The sequence below is a fragment of the Antechinus flavipes genome, chromosome 2 (assembly GCF_016432865.1).
Source record: "Antechinus flavipes isolate AdamAnt ecotype Samford, QLD, Australia chromosome 2, AdamAnt_v2, whole genome shotgun sequence".
Classification (NCBI taxonomy): domain Eukaryota; kingdom Metazoa; phylum Chordata; class Mammalia; order Dasyuromorphia; family Dasyuridae; genus Antechinus; species Antechinus flavipes.
Window position 1 is genome coordinate 485,852,540 of NC_067399.1, and position 20,271 is coordinate 485,872,810.

General features: G+C 36.5%; 2 protein-coding genes across 3 annotated transcripts in view; one reads left to right on the forward strand and one right to left on the reverse strand.

Moving 5' to 3' along the window:
- Positions 1-6,743, forward strand: part of ADCY7 (adenylate cyclase 7) — an 87,870-nt gene extending 81,127 nt beyond the window's left edge. The window contains exons 23-26 of the mRNA XM_051979816.1: positions 796-903; positions 2,044-2,158; positions 2,676-2,800; positions 3,691-6,743. Of these exons, the coding sequence (XP_051835776.1) occupies positions 796-903; positions 2,044-2,158; positions 2,676-2,800; positions 3,691-3,837 (495 nt within the window). The 3' untranslated portion in view covers positions 3,838-6,743. The remainder of the gene's footprint in view (positions 1-795; positions 904-2,043; positions 2,159-2,675; positions 2,801-3,690) is intronic.
- Positions 6,744-10,163: 3,420 nt separating this feature from the next.
- The window catches only part of BRD7 (bromodomain containing 7), a 47,075-nt gene continuing 36,967 nt past the window's right edge, over positions 10,164-20,271 (reverse strand). The window contains exons 10-17 of one of the 2 annotated variants that reach the window (XM_051979817.1): positions 18,058-18,165; positions 17,577-17,712; positions 14,925-15,036; positions 12,961-13,017; positions 11,980-12,094; positions 11,307-11,450; positions 10,946-11,089; positions 10,164-10,415 (exon numbers count right to left, since the gene is read on the reverse strand). In XM_051979817.1, coding sequence (XP_051835777.1) covers positions 10,360-10,415; positions 10,946-11,089; positions 11,307-11,450; positions 11,980-12,094; positions 12,961-13,017; positions 14,925-15,036; positions 17,577-17,712; positions 18,058-18,165 — 872 coding nt within the window. In that variant the 3' untranslated portion in view covers positions 10,164-10,359. The remainder of the gene's footprint in view (positions 10,416-10,945; positions 11,090-11,306; positions 11,451-11,979; positions 12,095-12,960; positions 13,018-14,924; positions 15,037-17,576; positions 17,713-18,057; positions 18,166-20,271) is intronic. The other variant, XM_051979818.1, reaches the window with a different exon arrangement.

The window sequence follows — 20,271 nt, forward strand, 5'->3', positions numbered from 1 at the left end:
GGGGACTGGGCCTCCGAGCTGCCTCAGCCCTGTGAATAAACTAAGTGGGGCAAGCATTTTTACTCAGTCTCCAGAAGAGGAAATTGAGTCTGCATTGTAGAGGAAAGCACACTGGTCTGCCAGTCAGAAGACCTGGATTTGAATCCCAGTGCTACCACTAACAAAACAAAATCATAGGGTCTCAGTTTCCTGATTTGTAAAGAATGGAGTTGCCTAGATGATCCCTAAAGTGATTTCTACCCTGAATAGGCTATCATTCTGTAATGATGTTATGATCAAGCACTCCAATAAGAATGTCACATTTCTATAGAATATTTTATAAAAACCTCAAACAACACCCAGGAAGGGGAAATCACTTGCCCCAAAGGACAGAGCTTACAGCTTTACACTTCATGCCTAGGAGATGCTGTCATGGTAATACACATTTTCCTTTCCCTTTTCAGAGTCTCTAATGTTTCACGGATAGTACTATTGTCTTTGAGCAGGGGTGGACTTTCCCATTAGTGAAACTGAGTTCCAAAGTGGGGAGAGGACTGAGGGAGCCCTAGAGGGTGCTTTGTGCTGTCTTTTCCCTATTTTTTTTCACTAAAACTCAAACAGGAAGTGGGTGAGGATGGGAATGGGGTCCAAAACTGCTTTCTCATAAGGGAGCAATCCGAATTATTTCATGCAATTTCAGCTGGGAATACGTAACCTTCAGTGAAAGTCCTCTGTTCCTCTGAAGGTGAAGCATGGATGGGTCAGGTTTCCCATTAGAAGGAGTCTTTGACATCTGTTTTTTCTTTCTACCTACAGCTACTGCTGAAGCCAAAATTCAGTGGGGTGGAGAAGATCAAGACTATCGGTAGCACCTACATGGCAGCTGCTGGGCTCAGCCTCACCCCTGGGCAGGAGAATAACCAGGTATGGCTCCAAACTATCAAAAGTAACTTAAAATAGGTTATTTGAATTATAAACTGTAATCACAAGTGAGATCAATTCTAGAATTGTAAACCCCAAGCTATATTGCTCGTAAAAAGAAACCGTGTATATGAATTTCAAGATGTAGTAGCATCTAATTTACACCTTTCTCTTTCTGGCCATTTCTTCCCATGTTGATCAGATTTTCTTTGTTTCTGTCTAGTTATAGTATAATAGCAACTCCCATTTCTCAAGATTTACAAAACCATTTCCTTATAACAACGCTGTATAGGAATGTGAACATAATAATTCCTATTTTACAAATGAGGAAACGGGAGTTAGAAATGTGGTTTGCGTTGGTCACATGAGCACTTCTTTGGTAGGTGTGTTGTTGCTCCTTACTCATTCTGAGATCTTGGATGAATGCCTTGACTTTTCGGCCTCACTTTTTCCTATGTAGAATGAAGGGGTTGGGCTAGCTGACCTCTCTGCTCCCTTTCAACTCTGATATTTTCTGGTTATCAGTGCTAAAGCCGTTATTTAAATTTAGGTTTTCTGACTTTTGCCAGTGCTCCTTAGACCTCGGCCGGCTCTCTTTGTTACTGTTTTGATTGTACTTTTCTTCATTCTGTAACATTTCTTTGTATTTTTAAACATATTTGTGCTTTTTAAGTAGTTGGGTAACATTGCAATATGTTAATACATCACAACCCATTCAGCCATTCTCTAGTCCTTGAACCTGTAAGTTGTTGGAGAATGGGGAGGGCAGGGAACAGACCCTTGTCCCGTGGCCTCCCTCCCGGCAAAGGAGCGGGGAGGCTGCTCGGAGCCTCTGGGCCTATCTTCTGGGGAAGGGCCGAAGGCCCCGGGCTAGAGCAGCACCCTGTCTGGCTAGGTGAGGCTTTCTGGGGCAGACTCAGGACAGAGCTGCCCACCTGCTTCAGGACAAGGCCCGGCCCTCTCCGCCTCATCTCCCCAGAACACTCACCTGCCCCGCCATGTTCACCAGGAACAGCTTTCATTCGAAAGCTTTATCCTTAGGTGGATGCACATGGGGGCAGAGGGCAGTGTCATGGGGAGGGAGCAGGGATCAGGATCTTTGAAAAGCACTTTAGGAGGTTCTGGGAATATTGTCTTTGCCAGGATCAGGAGCGCCAGCATGCCCACATAGGCATCATGGTGGAGTACAGCATTGCTCTGATGAACAAGCTAGATGGCATCAACAGGCACTCCTTTAACACCTTTCGGCTCCGGGTTGGTGAGTTCATCTTATTAGGGATCTGGAGACAGAAGTAGAGGGAAGCAGAGGGGATGACCTTAAATGGCCTACTTGTATAGGAAGACTCACTTTTAAGCCTGTCTAGGGGTAGAAAGCTACTTCTTAATTTCTCCTCTAAAATTCCCAGGGAGTTTTCTCTGGTGTTTATATTCCTGAATGTCTAAAAGAAGCCATATTTTTATTTCATCTGTATTTTTGATTATTGGTCTAATTGTAGACAGCTTTTCCTTCCCAATTCATATAAAACTTGACTTTGAACTATCATTGGTATCATTTTTCAGTGGATGACTAAATTTCTCTTTCTTATCTCACCAGAGATATTATTTTAGGCATGGAGCCTATAGTCAGACCTGAATGGTACTTCTTGGTTTTGGGAAATAGATTTTTCTAGTTTCCACCTGGGCTTCAGTTCAGTGAAAGGCTTGGCCAAGGTGGCTCTATCTAGAAGTCCTAAAGCTGCTTTCTACCCTGAGCTCACTACAAATACTTTCTTCAGGCATCAACCATGGGCCGGTCATAGCTGGGGTGATTGGTGCACGCAAACCTCAGTATGACATCTGGGGAAACACAGTCAATGTTGCCAGTCGAATGGAGAGCACTGGAGAACTTGGGAAAATCCAGGTAAAAAGAAAGAAGTGTAGTTTGCAATGAAATTTCAGGCAGTTGTCCTAGAGAGATTCCTGGAGTGGGAGTTAGAAGTCTTGGTTATTATGGGACCTTGGGCAAGATACATCTTTATCCTGGACTTAAGCTGGGAAGTCCCTTAGGGAGCATCTAGTTCAGTCCCCTCATTTTTAAAGAGGAAACATCTCCCTGGGATTCTCCTCTGTGACTTTTGTGGGTTGGACTAGATGACTAATTTAGGAGTCTATCCCTTGCCTCCCAGCAGGTGCCTAAGCTGTCTCCTGCGCCCCATCAAAAAGCATTTTGTTGTATCAGACGCTGTGCTGGGCTCTGGGATAGACAAAAACGAGATGCTCCCTGTCCTCAAGGCACTTACATTCTGTCAGGAGAGAAAACAAATATACAAAATAAAAACAAGCTTATTTCAGGGATGGAAAGGAATTCCCCATCCCACTCCCACTAAAAAAAGTCTTGAGGGCTTAGTTCAGTGCCTCATACATAAAAGATACTTAATACAGTCTTCTTCAGTGGATACACAGCTAACATTTCATGGATTTATGTGTGTTTACTGAAGCTCCTAGCAATACAGAAGAAAGCCCTGAATTCTCAAAAGCCCCAAAAGCAAAAGCAGGGTCTGGAGCCCTCTGAGCTTCAGAAACTGGGTATGGATTCACTGGTACAGTTTGCTTTCTGAGGAACAGTCCAGAGAGGCTCATCACCTAAGTGTGGGCCATTGGGAGATGAGGTTTTGGGTCCACATCAGCTTATCTATACCTTCTCTTAAATGTGCTGAGCTGCATTGATAGAAGCTAATTATGCAGGCAGTTCCCAGTTAGATTTATTTCCTCTTTCACAAAGGCAGACTTTGGGCTTGTTTTCCTTCGCAGGTTACTGAGGAGACCAGTACCATCCTCCAGAAGCTGGGCTATTCTTGTGAATGCCGGGGACTGATCAATGTCAAAGGCAAAGGAGAGCTAAGAACTTACTTTGTCTGTACAGATACCACTAAGTTCCAAGGTATGGGGCTAAACTGAGGAATTCCACTGGATTGTAAGGTTCACTTACTTTGCCTTTCTTACACAAGCAGAGGATCGATGGCTTGGCCCTTGGAACTTTGGTGACAAGCAGAAAAAGCTACCATCTCCCGGGCTTGCTTTAAAGAATTTCTCCTCTCTTGGCCGTGAGACTCTACTTTTAGTCTAAGCCAACTACAGTGCTGAAACTTTGAGAAAGAACTTTCTAAAAGAAACTTTGAGAAAGAACTCCAGGAGCGAGGCATCAAGCTGCCAATGGCATGGGAGATAGCAAGCTTCTGGCGTTCTTGCTACAGACCTTGTAGAGCTGTTCCTGGGCAGAAGGCAGGAGTTTGGATTGTTAACTGTACCTGGAAACTGTTACATCATAGAGTGCCATCTAGTGACTTCTTGGCAACAATGAGACTCTTTTTATAGAAACTTTGACATATAGTCAGTTCCTGTTATCTAATGTCACTTTAAAATGGATTTTCTGTTGGGCTTGGGATGGGCCCTCGACTCTATTCTGGTTACCTATGGAGGAATCACTTCTGTGAAAGAACTATGGGAATGAATACCAATTGACTTTCTTAGTTAATAACAGGGCCAGACCTAGATCGTGGTTTGAGATCCCTATTAGTTCCACATGTCACAGATAAAACCTTTGTTGGGGGATGGGGATGACTCAAAACCCCCCAAAACCCTAAAGGCATTTTCTTTCATTTCTAGATTTTAAACAATGGAGTGTGTTTATAAGGAAACATTACTGAAGATAATTACTAACTGTTCCTATTTGCTGTTTTTCTGTTTCCCCTGTTCTCGTGAATTTGTTCTAAATGGATTTGTTGTTATTGGGACATTTTAAAAGATTTTCTCAGTGCTGGAAGAATTAATTTGTTAGTCTGTCATCTGTCTTCTTAAACTGACTGAAAAGCCCAAGAAATCAATGCCATGACTTTTGTGTTCTTAGTACTTGTTCTGGGCATCGAATAGAGTCACCTTGGCTCTAAAATCAAATTTTCTCTGCAAGCATTTTCAGTTTGGTTCTCTGAAGAAGGTAGAAGGTTAAAAAAAAAAAAAAGCCTTTTTTTTGGGGGGGGGTTGGTAAATTAGATTCAATCTCTTACCCCTCATTTATTATATGGGTATTAGACTTATTAAACATCAGTAATCTTAAATTATGTTAGAAACTATCTGCTTTTGTAGCTATGTTGTTACTTTTCAAGCCAGAGGAAAACTATACATATAATATAAAGTTGTCCCAACATGAAAATCTTCCCTTACATCTTTGGTTTGTAATTGGAAAATTGGAAACCAGATGGAGAGTTTGAATGCAGATCCTCAATTCTGCGTTCCTTTCATTGCCCCACCCTACCTTCTGAAGGATGAAGGAATGATAACCTATTTCATTTGTTTATAAGCAGAACTAAACTAGTAATAAAATTTTAGGGAAAGTTTCCTAGTCTAGGCCTAGAGGTTTTAAAAATGCTGAATTTCATTTCATGTGTAGACATTTCTGTGACAAATTACCACTCAGTTTGGATACCACTCAGTTCATCTCATCCAAATTCAGTTTTCCACGTAGGGGCTGGAGTTTACGACTTCCAAAAACACTTTCAAAGATACCTAACAAACCAGAAAGTTAAGTGAACAGAAAAGGCCTTTTGTGATCCAGAGGTGTCAAGTTCTGTCCTGTGAGACCCTTAGGAGCAGTCTTATTTAATATTCTGTCTTGGGTGAGACTAAATCTGGAGTACAATTAGGTACAAATGATTCCCCAGAATTGCTTGCTTTATTTGAATTTATACCACTATTTCTATACCAATCACTGTATTTTACAGAATTAGAACTTCAAATAGTGTGAATTCCTATTACATATGGCCACTTCATGGGATTCATTATGGGGTTAATTAGGACTTGATCATAATATTCAGTTTGGCATTCTACATTTTAAGGAGGAGGATAAGCTGGAATGTCTGGAAGAAGGCAATCAGGAGTGTTGAAGGACTTCAAGCACATACACTATATATATATGTCATATTTAAATAAACATTTGTCAGGTGGGTCCCTCAGCACAGTCTTCATGCAAAGCTGGATAAAAGCTTTTTTACTTAGGTATGGGTTGGAACATAAGGCCTCTGAAATCCTTTTCAATACTGCAATACTAATACTCTACCATGAGTAGCTGGTATCTGAAATCATGAAGCACCTGATTTAACTGTATTAAAAATGAAGCAATGTTTCTCTATTAGCAAGTAAAATAAAACTCTGCTTTTATTGGTATGGGCACTCTCTTTACAGATGGAGATCACAACCCTTCTATGACTTAGTAGATGGTGCTAATGTATTGATGTGGCTCAAAAAATCTTATCCACCTCGAGGCCAAGTCTTGTATTATAAGCCTCTCCATTCTAACTTGTGGGAAAACACGTGCGGGTAGTATGTGTGTATCATTTGTTGTTACAAATAAAGAATGGCTCAGGATCTGGATGAGTTTGTGTGAAAAGTTGCCATGGCCTCAAATAACCAGAATCTCTCCATCCCTCACTGAAGCAAGCATCAGCAGTTTTAGCAGAGGTGTTTTAGATGTCACCAAGTAAAATCTGTTCAGGAAGGAAAATAGGTTTGTACCAGTTTGGATATTTGGCTACATGGTTTTTTACTGAGTACTCCCCACTCAGATGAAAATGAGAAGTTTTCTAGACTGAAGCTGCTAGAAAAAATGAATTTATTTGGAAATATCAGTGTTCATGTTTGACAACAAATCAATTTAAACAAAGCTAGTCTTTTCCATGACCTAAGAATATCTACTAAAGTGGCAAACTGTCTAATGGGAAACAGTTTAAAGTTGTTTAGTTTACATGTTTATAATTATTTCCAAGAGAAATAGATAATCATTAATAAAAATTGTTATATGTTCAGAATAATGCTACATGTGCATATTTTTAGAAGGTACATGTAAAAACTGGGACTCACAATGATGATAGATCTAACATTTGTTTCAAAGCAGAATTTTTCTAAGTAGCAGTATTTCATAAGATAAATTTGCAATTGAAAATGTTAAGTACCTTGATGTGTTTTGTCTTTATTGAATCTGGATTAGGACAATTAGGAACTTTTGTTTACACAGTAGTATTTAAGTCAAAACTCTTACTCTAAAATAGATTTTTCAATGTTTATTCCTTCAAATTATTATTTTTTGGTTGTTTTCCAGAATGAAATTTAAAGACTGTGGCAAAAAATTCTGCACATACCGCTTTGTCTAAAGATTCAAAAACTGATAGCTCCAAAAACTGCTTTTAACAAAAAAACCAAGTTTAAGTTTAAACAGATAATAGCAGAGTTGTTTTTGTTGTTTAAGGGAAAGCTGTCGCCTTACTTTATAAAAAAATGACCATTTTTTAAAAACAAAAGATCCCCATTAAATCATAAAATACTGCAGCTTCCTAAAACTTTCTTGCTGTGTTAATAAGAAAAATGTCTTAAAACTGGGGTTATTAAGACACTTTCATGGGGTCAGAAGTTGAATTGGTAGGGCTTATAAAAGGTCTAGCCCAACCCTTTCAATCTGGCTATGGAACAATAAAGAAGTCAAGTGACTTGCCCAAATTCACAAGATTGGGTGATGACAGTGAATAGATTGGACGTGGAATTAGGAAGACCTAAGTTTCACTATAGCTTCAGACATTCATTAGCTGTAAAACCTTGGGCAAAATCATCTGGTAACACTCAGCTTCAGTTTCTACACCTGTAACACGTACATAAGAACAGCACCTTCTTCTGGGGTGTTTGTGAGTCAAATGCGACAGCTTACCTCAAATAGCCATATCCACGCTATTATCCTTATGGCAGGTTAACAGCAATAGATAGCATTGATATGGTGCCTGCTGGGAGGTCAGTACTATTCTCTACATTTACCTTCTAAGGAGATTGAGGTAATTGACTTGCCCATAACGATGGAACTAGAATCAGAACCAGGCCAGGCTCTGAATCCAAATCCTGTGCTCTTTCCAGAATACCAAGTTTGAATAAATTTTGGTGAATCTTCAGCACCTTCCTTTAGTAGATTTAAAAGCTGAGAACTGAATGGTGCTTGATTTTTATTTTAGTGACTCAACTCAACATGATCTTGACCCAACTCAAGGGAGAATTGAAAAGATATAACATTTCTGATTTGAATAGGTTGATGGTGGCTTATATCCAATTATGTCCTTTTCAAGTAATTTCTTTCACCCCTTCCCCCTCAGATTATTTACTTTGATGCATCTGTGATTTCAATGGTGTAGGTGCTCTTTCCCTAAATGCTAACTGTAATATTTCTAGGTCATCTTAAGAGATTTTTATTCACAAATCTTCCCATAAATCCTCCCCAAAAAACCTTATTTAGAACACATCTTTTGAAAGGTAATTTTTTCCTCCTACAACTTAGTTGTTTTTGATAGTATTTAAATCAGTATTATTACAGCAAATGTTAAGATTTTTTCTAGTCAACAAATATGTTGGTTCAGTGAGAAAGATAATTCCAATGAAATTACTTCTTTCAAAATATCCGTATAATTCTTGAACTTATTATTATTTACTGACTACATTATTTTTGGTGACATTGAAGTTTCAGAAAATTATTTTTAAATTTTTAATCTAAATTCAATATATATTTAATCAAAGCTTCTGAGAAATTCCACTATATTCTCAAATATAAAAATGTAATGAACCACCTCATGCTGCCTATGGACTCCACTTTACCAAAACAGCTGAATTCTACTGCAGTTGACCTTTGTATTTCAGATAAAAATAGATCAGTATCTGGTTAAATTCAAATGTTAATGACGTCTCTGGCATGATAGACATGACCTTTAAGAAAGTGTAAGTAGAAATGTATACTTTATGACTTGTTCAAGGATGTATTTCCTGCTGTTATCTATTTTACTCTGACTTCCCCCCCAAATTGTTCTAGGGCAGGGGAATGCCTGAAACCGAAAGTGGGGTGTGTACCCTATTGCTATAAAATGGAGGGGGATGGGGATGAGGATGGTGTGAGGACAGCACATAACAAGCATATGGTTTAGGCCAGCTCATTCACTAGAAACCTGATCGAAATATGTGGTTCACCATCGTATAGGATCTGCCTAGAATACTAAGAACACTGGAAACATTTTACTGAAGATTTCTTTAAGGGGGATTAAGTAAGCTTTTGAGAGGAAGTGTGGAATAACAATAGAAAGAACTGGTTCAAGTCTTGCCTATGTGACTCAAAGCAAGTCACTTCATCTCTCACCATCTCTCTAAGGTTACCCTCTAAGGCTGATATTTCAGAATAGCTGCTGAAATGAAATGACAGAAGGAATTCTTCTTTGGGTGAGGCAACTGGGTTAAGTGACGTGCCCAAGGTCACAACAGCTAGAAAGTGTTAATTAAGTGTCTGAGGCCCTATTTGAACTTGGGTCCTCCAGACTTCAGGGCTGATGCTCTATGCACTGCACCATCTAGCTGCCCCAGTAGAAGGAATTCTTGATGAATGTTCTCCCTCTTTTTCCTGTAAAAAAGTTCTGTATATTATGATCGTGGAAAAATCTCAATGTAAAACATTTCTTTTAGTTAAGGAAAAAACCCTAAGTGCTGTTTGGAAACAAAAATCCAATTCTGCTACCAGGGACAATATCAGACCATCTTTCTCTTTGGATAATAATAAAATAATAAGAATAATAATGGCTAACAATTATATAGTGCTTATTCTATGCCAGGAAGTATATTAATTACTTGCAATTATAATCTCATTTGATCCTCACAACAACCCTAGGAAGTATGTATTATAATCACCCCCGTTTTTTTAGATGACAAAATCAAAGCAGACAAGTAATATGCCAAGAGTCACATAGCTATTAAAAATGACTGGTTCAAATTGAAGCTGAATCTTCCTGACTGGAGGTTCCATTCTCTATTAACTGTGCCACCAGCTGCTACAGGGCAGTTAGCAAGAATCTGAAACATTTTCTTAGCAACAATGATTAAGTCTTTTTTTTCTCAATGCTTCATACTTTTATGTTGGGAGCTAATTTGGTCCAATTTCCTTAAGCGAAAACCACTATGGCAAATATGAATAACCCAATTGTTTTAATTAATTTTGTATTTTTGGAGTAGCTTGATTCTATGATAACACATAGTCATCTGTTAAAGGAATGTGTTTGTTTCTGAGCTGAATTGCTTCATTTTTAATTCCATGAACTTTGAAGATATGTTTTTGTCCTGAAAATATCAGTTGAACTTAGAGACGTATTGGTAGAGGTGTTCAAACAAAACAGATTTAAAATAAGATACTAAGTTGTTACTGAAATTATTAATAACATACCTGGTAATTCAAGGTTCAGATTTATTATTTTAATACATGTTCTATCTCTGGAACACTAAAATTGATTGTTCCAAAGCTTAACTCATTAAAAACACAATTTACAAATATTAACGTGCCCTGAAAAATTTCCAAGTTAAGAATGAAAAAAATATATATACACTATATATATATATAATCAAAATACCACTGTTAAAACTTCAAATTCCATCAGATCCACATTCAGTGGTACCAATTTTTTTTGGTTCTTCCAGGTCTGAAAGAAAAAAAAAAAGAAGATACATGAACTTCTATTTTTATTCAGAATTTCCCTTTAAATGAAAAAGATAACTATCAAGAACCATTCTTGGTGACTTAGTGATATATGTTGGAGAAAATGTAAAATTCTTCATTAAGGTAAAAATGGAGAGTAAATTGCTAGGTTTTAAAAAGATGCAAGAAACACCACTGATTTAAAATACTACCTCTGCAAAGATATGCTATCTTTACTGGCAGGATTGCCCAAGTGTTTCTTATAAAAAGCAAGACAGTTGAAACTAATATATATGTAATGTTTTTTAAAAGTTCATAATTCTTTTAAATGTTCAGAACTTTATGGAATTATATACATCTGCAACAAATGGGAGAGGATTGGTAAAGCTTCTATTTTCCTATTGGTGCTCTGTGGAACACATGCTGTTCATTGGACATCTAAGATAGGCGCAAAAAGCCTCCAGGAGTCACTTAATCTTGCTCAAAATAAGGAAGATTTCTCAAACGGGGCAGGGGGAACTCTCAGGAACTCACCTTCTGTTAAATCTATGAAGCTGTTTTCCATGACAGGAGAAGGAATAGAAATTCCCATTGCTTTCCGGATTCCATACATGCTTACTATGTCACCTGGAGTAACTTGCTGTGCAAGTTCTTTTAGATTATTGGTCACTCGTTCAGCTAGGAAAAAAAGCAGTGAAATTAAATGGAAATTAAGTCTGTGACATGAACCATCGTTTTTTTCTCAAGATAATTTCATTCAAATCCAAAAGAACACAAATTATATCTGCTTTTGTTTGGCACTATTCACTAATTTGTTCATGTCATTATTGGGCAAGTTCATCAATCACATCAAAATCCCAATACTGCCGCGTTTTTACTAACATGACCAACATACCTAAATGCATCTCTCTATAAGATGGTCCCAAGAGACAGATCATATTAGGAGGAGGTCTGGTACTTAGACGTTCATTCTGAGCCTCCTGAAGTTCTCTGAGTAATTTGGTGGTTTCATCAAGTTTCCTCTGGAATACTTCTGCCTCTGGGTTGTGAGAAAAAAAAAAAAACATGTTGGGGGGAAAAAAATGAGGTTTACAGGACACATTCACTCAATGGCTGGCACCATGCAGGGCCCCTAAGGTGCAAAAAGTTTATATGTTACCTTTTTTTGTGAGAAGAACACAAATGAACATGGTCAAATAAGCTCAACCTTCTTTATTCTTTGCCCAGGTTTAGTTATTACTTAACTTAGGGTTAAATGCTGTAATTCCTAACTTTTGAATGTGGGCAACAATTATAAAAAATTCAGATTCCCCCATCCCCTCCTCCTTGATAGCTACATTTATTCTGTACAATATAAATAAAATATTAAATTATTAATTAAATTAAAATATTAAATAAAATTTAAAATGATTATGTTTGGTATGCATAAAGAGTTGTATTCCTCTTGCAAGAATTCCATGTCCTCCTCTGAGGGGCTTGGAAACTACTGCTTTCTCCCTTGTGACATTAGATTTTGGCGGGGTATCAGGTTCTATAGTTAATTTTGCCACTGCTATCAGAATACTCACCTTCAGAGTCAAAAATCTCAATCTGGGCTCCAAAGTTTGTGACTGCCTTTAGTGCTGTCAGTCTGTCCTTATTAGTACTAGAGTCCAAAGAGCCAGCTGAGTCTGTTTCTGTAATCTGTCAAAAAACAAAACAAAACAAAAACAAAAACAAAAACAAAATCCTCCTCCAATTGTTTAAGCCCGTTAAGTTGGATGATTACAAACAGAAGATGAATAAAATGGTTTGTGGATGAACTCTGCCTAGATGCATATTTTTGCTCAGTAGTCATAATTTTTGAGTCTGGAAAAATGGTTTCATAAGCATCCTTTCAAAATGCTAAGATCAAACCTAAGCAAAAACATGTCCATAAATTTTCTACAGTATGTATAATGTGCCTTGTTTTTTTTTTTTAAACATAATCTACTTCACAACAGGAGTAGCCTACCATTTTCTTTGACTTGTAATTTTTAATGAAAACAAGAAAATCTGCTAACAGTCTCTTAGCAAAGAAAGCTTTTTTAAAAACACTATCAGGCTATACTGTTATTTGCTTGAATTTTTAAGAGTAGATAGTTAATACAAGAGGTTTTATAGCCCCTAAGGCAAAACATCAGGACTGCCTGGGAGAATGGAATTGATTTTTAAAATTCTGAGGTTTTAGTATCAATATATTTAAAATGAATTTCTACTTTTTTTTAGGCACAGATCAACCTAGAAAATGTGGTCGTTAATAGGACAACAGAAGTCATTTTTTTTTTTTTTTGCTAGCAATTGCTATATCATTTTATTGCTTTCATATTATGTTTTTTCCTACCTTTTCTTTTTTTTTTTTTTAAATAACTTTTTATTGATAGAACCCATGCCAGGGTAATTTTTTTTACAGCATTATCCCTTGCATTCACTTCCAACAGAAGTCATTTTAACAGATAGTGTTACCAAATAAACCTTTCAGATGATTGCTCTCCAGATAAATATGTTTTAAAAAAATGATATACAGTCACCTCCACATCTTTTGTACTGTCAAGACTACCATTCTGGGTTTCACCTTCAGGTATGGGCTGCAGGGAGGAAAAAAAAAAAAAAGAATCTTCTGTTGCTACATCAATAAAAAAGGATGGATGTGCTGTAAAATTAAGACACATTATATATATAGCAAAAGATAAGTTGCAAAATATTGTATTAAGAAATTTCAAAATGATGCTTTAAAATGAATTAGATATTTAGAAAACTATCATGTAGCTATAACCTTTTAACTCTATTGACAGGGTGCACCTATCTAATGATTTCAGGATTGATAGCATACCTAAAAGAAAAATACCTCATACATTCAAAAACTACTTTTTAGTTATTAGTCTGATAAACCGAAGATAGTGAAAGGCAAAGAATCTTAGGGTCTGTTCTGTAGCAGAAATAATGTGCTCACTTGTCTTAAGCTTATCACAAAGGAGGAATTTTCTCTTAAACATTTTTAGAAATTGGCCTGGGGAAAGGGATTCTAATAATGGGATTATATAAAACTAAACAAAACAAAACAAAAAAACACAAGACAATCACACTTTGTTTTTCTGAAGCATGTTTTAAAATGCACAGACTGAAATAGGTAGATGGCACAGGGAATGGAACACCAGCCATGGAATTAGGAGTACTCCTATTTAAATCCAGCACCAGACACTTAACACTTAATTAGCTGTGTGGCTCAGGGCAGGTCACTTAACCTCAACTGCCTTTCTGTTGCTCTCCTTTCCCCAACCCCCCCCCCCCCCCCCCCCCAGATCAGTACAGAAGGTATCCAGAAAGAAACATACACAAGAAGTAGGTCAGCTTTGCAAGCTGTATGTAATAAGATTACAATACTTCATGTGTAATTATTTTTTCTATTCTACTTTATATACTTCAAAATACTCATTTTATTTGTTGTTAGTTCAGAGGAAAAAAAACAGTGGCCTACAAAAGTATACCTTTGTTATCATAGGGCTTTTTACTTAAAAGTCAAATGATATTTATACAATCCATTTGAAATATTTTGCCTTGGAATGATGAAAAATTTAGTAGAAATTTTACTTAAGTTGGGTAAAGAATGATGTTTACCAGAATTTCTAAGTAGAGGGATGTCTTTTTCCTTGGTCTAAACATAGCAATTAACTGGCCATTAAACCTTCTGAGCAGCAAAACTGAAGAATTATTAGACTCCAAAGAATAGCAGGCAGCTGTACACACAGAGGAAGTTGGTGAACATCAGTACAACTTTTGAAAATGTTCTTGGAGTTACTCCTATGACCTCTTGGGGTACATGAGAAGCTGCAGAAAAGTGAAATCTTCACTAGTAAAAGTAACACAAACTTTGTGAAGAAAACTCTTCCCTATTTCACTTGTAACTGTTGCTGTTATTGTTCAAGCATTTCGATTGCGTCCACTTCTTTGTGACCCCATTTGCAAAGTGGTTTTCCATTTCCTTCTCCAGATCATTTTGCTATTTTATGTGGAGTCTGCCTGACTCCAAGCTCAGTATTCTATTCATATTGCCATCCAGCTGCCTCCTACTATTCCAATTGATTCCAACTCTAGGTTTGGGGTTGAGAGATAAATTAAGTTCCTGTTAACATGAAGAACTCTTGTATTTAAAAAAGTAGGTTCTACATAATTACAAAGCTAGCTCATAATTTCAACAAAGTTAGTATACAAATTCTGTTTCATAATCCTATACTCCTAAGGATGATGTAAACTAACGTAAATTGAAATTCAAGTTCAATTCTTCAAAATTCTCTAGGCAAGAAATTCCAGCAACCGAGTTATTAGTTTCCGCTCATTGTCCTCCACCTCATGACCTTCACCTTCCCTGGGTGGGGCTGTTTTTTCAAGATGAAGGGAATTTGGTTCTGATATTGGTTAATACCATAGTTTCATAATATTGAGTGATAGATGCTTGGAAACCATGATGAATGGTCCTATCTTTATTAGTCCTTACCGTTTCAAGCTCTCTGAGGGACCGAGAATGTCCTCCTTTTGTTAGAACATCCAGTAAACTATCTGCCATAACATATGGATAATCTTGTGATGTGGCCAAAAACTCATGGATACTAGAAAAGAATTTACATAAATTATTTCAGTACCACCATAACCTAAGAAGCAATTATTTTAATAACATTTTGTTCAATAAGATTAGGATTTTCTTATTTTTGAGTGATTTCTTTACTATTATGTGATAAGGGAGACAGAATATGATGAAAACACTTACTGAAATGCTAATGGAAATGATATGGAAGATTTATACTATCTACAGATAAAATATAATTGTTTATTGTTTAATTCAATAAATATTTCTTAAATGCCTGCTATGTGTTAAGTACTAGAGAGACTTGGAAGACATCTATAGTTAGGGGCTAGACAATATATAACATTTCAGGCTGGAGAGGTAGTTGAACCAAGGGGCAACAGTGTCATGGAAAACCAATGAGAAAGGAATGTTAAGAAGGAAGAGCAGAAGTTGGATAACTATCAAAAACTCCAGAAATGTTATATAGAATGAGGAATAAGGAATGGCTGTTAAATTTGGCAGACAAGAGATTGCTAATACCCCCTTGAGAGGGGGTTTCATTCCAGTGTGTTTTGTTCAGTTTCAAATGAGATGATATATTGAGGAGAAGGCAAGATCAAGTGAAAGTTTTTTTTTTTTTAAGTACTAGGGAGATTTTGGTATTGTAGGTACTGGAGAAGGAGCCAATAGCTAAGAAGAGATAAATGATGAGAGCAAAAAAGGCAGAAAGAGGAAGCTCCTGGAGGAAATAAAAGGAATGGGATGAAGGGTTCAAGATGAAGTTTTAGCTTTGGCTAAGTTACCTCTTCTTTAAATACTGGAGTAAAGAAAAAGGTGGATGGTGATGTATAAGAGTAATTTTGAGATATGAAGAGGGAAGTTGAGGGAGCTTATAATGCACAACTTCAGTTTTCTCAGTAGAATAGGGGTCAAAGGTTTTTGATGATAGGGAGATAGAAGGAGTTACATAGAAGGCTTGAGTTATATATGAGAAGGAATAGAATAACTATTGTAGAGACCTGATAAGACAATCAGGGAAGAATAAAAGGATTATTTTGCAGCACTGAGGGCCTAATTAGAATTAGAGAACATTAGCTGGTTGTAAACTTAATTGGTATATTCGTATGTCTTCCTCTGGTGATGATTAGAAGTAATGGATTTGGAACAGACAATGAAGAGTGGAAAGTAATTTGGGGTCAAGGATTAGAAGAGCATGTGGAAGGATAAAGGAATCAAGAGTGAAAATAAGACACTTTAACTGGTCAACTATAATGTCAAAGAAAGCTAAAACCAGAATAAGAGTGATAGACTTGGGAGAAAAGGGAGATGAAGAAAAATTAAAGATAGGGACAAAGAACAGGTTTGAGAAGAATGAGGCAGAGGGAGATCTATAAAAGACATTATGCAGAGGAGGTAATCTGGAGATGGTATCGTTATATGAAACTTGATTAATATGATTATCACTGTGTAGGGTGAGGTTAAGAGAAGATTCAGGTCATGACAGCTAAGGTTGATGAAATGGAGGCCATGTTACTTTAGGTAACCATAATATGTATATCCTAGTTCCCAAAGATGAGGTCAGGGGTTGGAGTGGACAGAAAGACATTGAACCAGAATCTGAACTTGAAAAAGGAGTTAGAATTCGAGAGGCAGGGAGATTACAAGAAAAATCTAGAATGGATGATACAGATGAAATGAATATCAAAAGGAGGAGAAGTTACAGAGTGATAGATCTAGATAGAAGTGACAGTAAGAAGGAATATATCTCTTCCTGGTCTAGTATATACTGGGGGCAAGGAGTTATAAAAGAGTGAAGTTTCATGCTGACAGAAACAACTAGGGACACTTCTTTGTTCTGACCATTTAACCTTTTTCTTTTAAAGTGTTCACCCACTCCCTTTTCTAATTTTATAATCTGCAGCTTCTGGCCAGGGTTTCTCTCTTATCTAGCCTACAAGAAACAAACAACTTTACCCATATCCTTTTGACCCTAAAGGAAGCACACAACTCTCAGAAGATTTTCTAAGATTAACAATGGAAAATGGAAAAGGGGTTAAAAGACTTCATAACCATACTGTTCCCTTTTCTCCTACCATTAAAAAAAATTTAGTAGGGAAAGATATTTCATTGGGTATTAATTGTGCAAAAGATTGATGAAATATTACTGTATATTTCAGAGGAAAATAAACTCATTCTGATTTAAGCACTGCATCATAGAATCTAGATGGGCTGCAGCTGGGCCAGTTAGATGGAGGTTGGGGAAAAAAGGTGAAGCCTCTGAAGTTCACCTACCCTTCCTCCTTCTCAGTCAGTCCTACCTTATCCCTGAAAAATTAGAAGCCAGATGAACAGAAAAACTGGGAGGGGGGAAAAGGAAAACAGTAGGGTTATAAAGAGGAGAAAGGGAATAGAAATCCTGAGGGTGGTATTTCATATTTAAAATGCCTCGTTAAGTTGGGCACTGCCTGAACAAGGATAATTCTGTAATTCAAACAAAATATTTTTAGGTAAATACAAATCTTATTGTCATGAAATTATTTTAGGAAAATATAGTGCCAGAATACTGATGAACTGATGACTCACCTGAAACCACCTGGAAGATTAGACTCTTCCCCATAAGTTGTGTAGATTAAATCAGAATCATCCTTGCTGATATTTGCAAATGTAGAATCATAGTTTGGTGCATAAGAACTGTAGGGTCCATAATTCAAGTATAACACTGTTGAATAATAAAAAACCCAACACTACTACTTTGTTTTTTTTTTTTTTTTTTTACAACACAAACTAGTCCATTTCTGTTGATTACTGCCTTGAATTGAAGATGTCTAGTTGTTTCCTTCCCCCCAAAGATAATCATAAATTACACACTGTATATAAAAGTCAGCATCCCCAAATCTATTTTTAAAGTTGACACTCAATTTTTGACAATATGAAAAATATATTTAAGGTAGTTGAAGTTTTTTGCCAAGATTTTAAAATATTATAGACAGCATCCTCTTTCCCAACTTTCTCTTCCCTTCAGTGCCTAAAAGGATAATGACAAACTACTATTCCCAGGTCTCACCAGGAGTAACTTTATTCCTTTTGTCCTCTTTGAATCCCTGCAATGTATTAACTCCAGATTGAAGTCTTCCAGTTGTCATTCCCAATCTTACAGGGCAGTAGCCAGGTTCTGAAAAATAAATTCAAGCAAAAGAGACAGGTAAGTAGGTAGCTGTTTGAAGAATAAAATTTACTGTTATATCTAATATCAAGGATCTCATTTTATTTTATTTTTGATTTATGATAAAGTTATTTCTATTTTTTTTTATTCTTTAAATAACTTTTTATTGACAGAACCCATGCCAGGATAATTTTTTTACAGCATTAAAGGATCTCATTTTAAATAATAAGACTCAAAAGTTGGACAAATATTGTAGACCTTTTCTTTAAAAAAAGATTTTTTTGGTAATAAACTTTTTTGATAATTTGTTTTTCTGAATTTGACAATTACCAACAAACCCAAGCATTTCCAAATATAAAAAACACAAACAGTATTGTATATTAAACCAAGAGTCTCATTAAAAAACCACACACACATATATGCATACACACACACACAAATATATATGCCAAATTTATTAAGTTAGTTTTAAAGTAGGTTAAAGGGATCACTATTTTGGATAAAAAAAAGTTTTGATAACTATATTTCAATATAATTAGTTTCCTTTATAATCTTATGTATTTTATTTATGCAATCAAAAACATTATTCTGAAAAGGCGTCCATGTCATAAAAAGGTTAATAATCTGTATTAAAAGTTATTCTGTTTGTTTCTTCTAAACCTTTTTCTGTTCATTTAAAAAATGTTTCATTGACATTTCTTTCCTTTTTTGCATATCATTATTACTATTTTTCTACTTTTTTCCCCTCATCTGAAAACAAATCTCTCTCTTGTACTATATTAATAAATTCCCCCAAAACAGGTTACTGTAGAACTTTGAAAAAGAAAGCTAGTCTGGCATGATGGCTAGAGGGCCCTATATCTTCTTGTCATCCAGGTTGCAACATTACTGTCATCTTTGACTCTTCACTTTATATATCCAATCAGTTGCCAGATTTTAATTGTTTCTACCATCATATCTCTTGTAACTGTCTATTTTTCTCCATGCTGACAATGCCACCTAGTTCAGGCCTTCATTACGTCTCACCTGGACTACTGAACTAATCTTCTAACTAGTCTCCCTGTCCCAAATCTCTCCTTCCTTCAATCTATTTTCCAGAGAGCTGCCAAAGTATGGATATAACCATGTTTCTCCCTCATGTCACTACCTTTAGAATCAAATATAAACTTCTGTCTGGCTCTTAAAGCTTTTCATCCAAGCCCCAGTGTTGCTCTCACTCTCTTTGGCTCTCTGTAGAACAGCAATCCTGGTTTTCTTGCTGTTTCTCGACCATTCTGTGAGATTGATGAAGTACCTACTAATAGCATGACACACATTCTGCTGAATGCCAGGAGATTAAAAACACCCTAAATGAAATCATCTTTCCTCATGAGGAGCTCATGATTCCTTTAAACACATTTCATTTTTTTTCTCCCAGCCTTTGTTCTGGCCATTTCTCACAGCAAGAATATATTATCCCTCCCCCCACCTATGCCTCTTGGAGTCCCTCATTTTCTTTAAGTCAGCTCAAACAACTATTCCCATATTAAACCTTGCCTAGTGGTACGGCTGCCAGTGTCTTCTCTCTAAAAATATATATCCTGTTTGGTAAATATTTGTGTACATGTCTTGACAGAACCTCAGCTGCTTGAAGGTAAGGATTTCATTTTTGTCTTTATGTCTCCTTAGACTCTAGTACACAGTATATGTTTAATAAAAACCTGAACTGCCTGAAGAGTTAGGAACTGCCAGGTTTAAGTACCTTTTCTGATACATATTGTGGCAGGAACAATCAAGGGCAGCTTTTAGAAATATAATCTATGTAACCTATGACAATAATGATAATGATGATGACATCTAGCATTTATATATATGTGTGTGTGTGTGTGTATTTTTTTTTTTTGCTGAGGCAATTGGGGTTAAGTGACTTGCCCAGGGTCACACAGCTAGGAAGTGTTGAGTGTCTGAGACCCGATTTGAACTTAGGTCCTCTTGATTTCAGGACTAGTGTTTTATCCACTGTACCACCTAGCTGCCCCTATATAATGTTTTAAGGTTTGCAAAATGCTCTAAAATTTTTATTTCATTTTATCCTTGTAAAATCACAAAGGTAGAATGCTGTCATTATTTCTATTT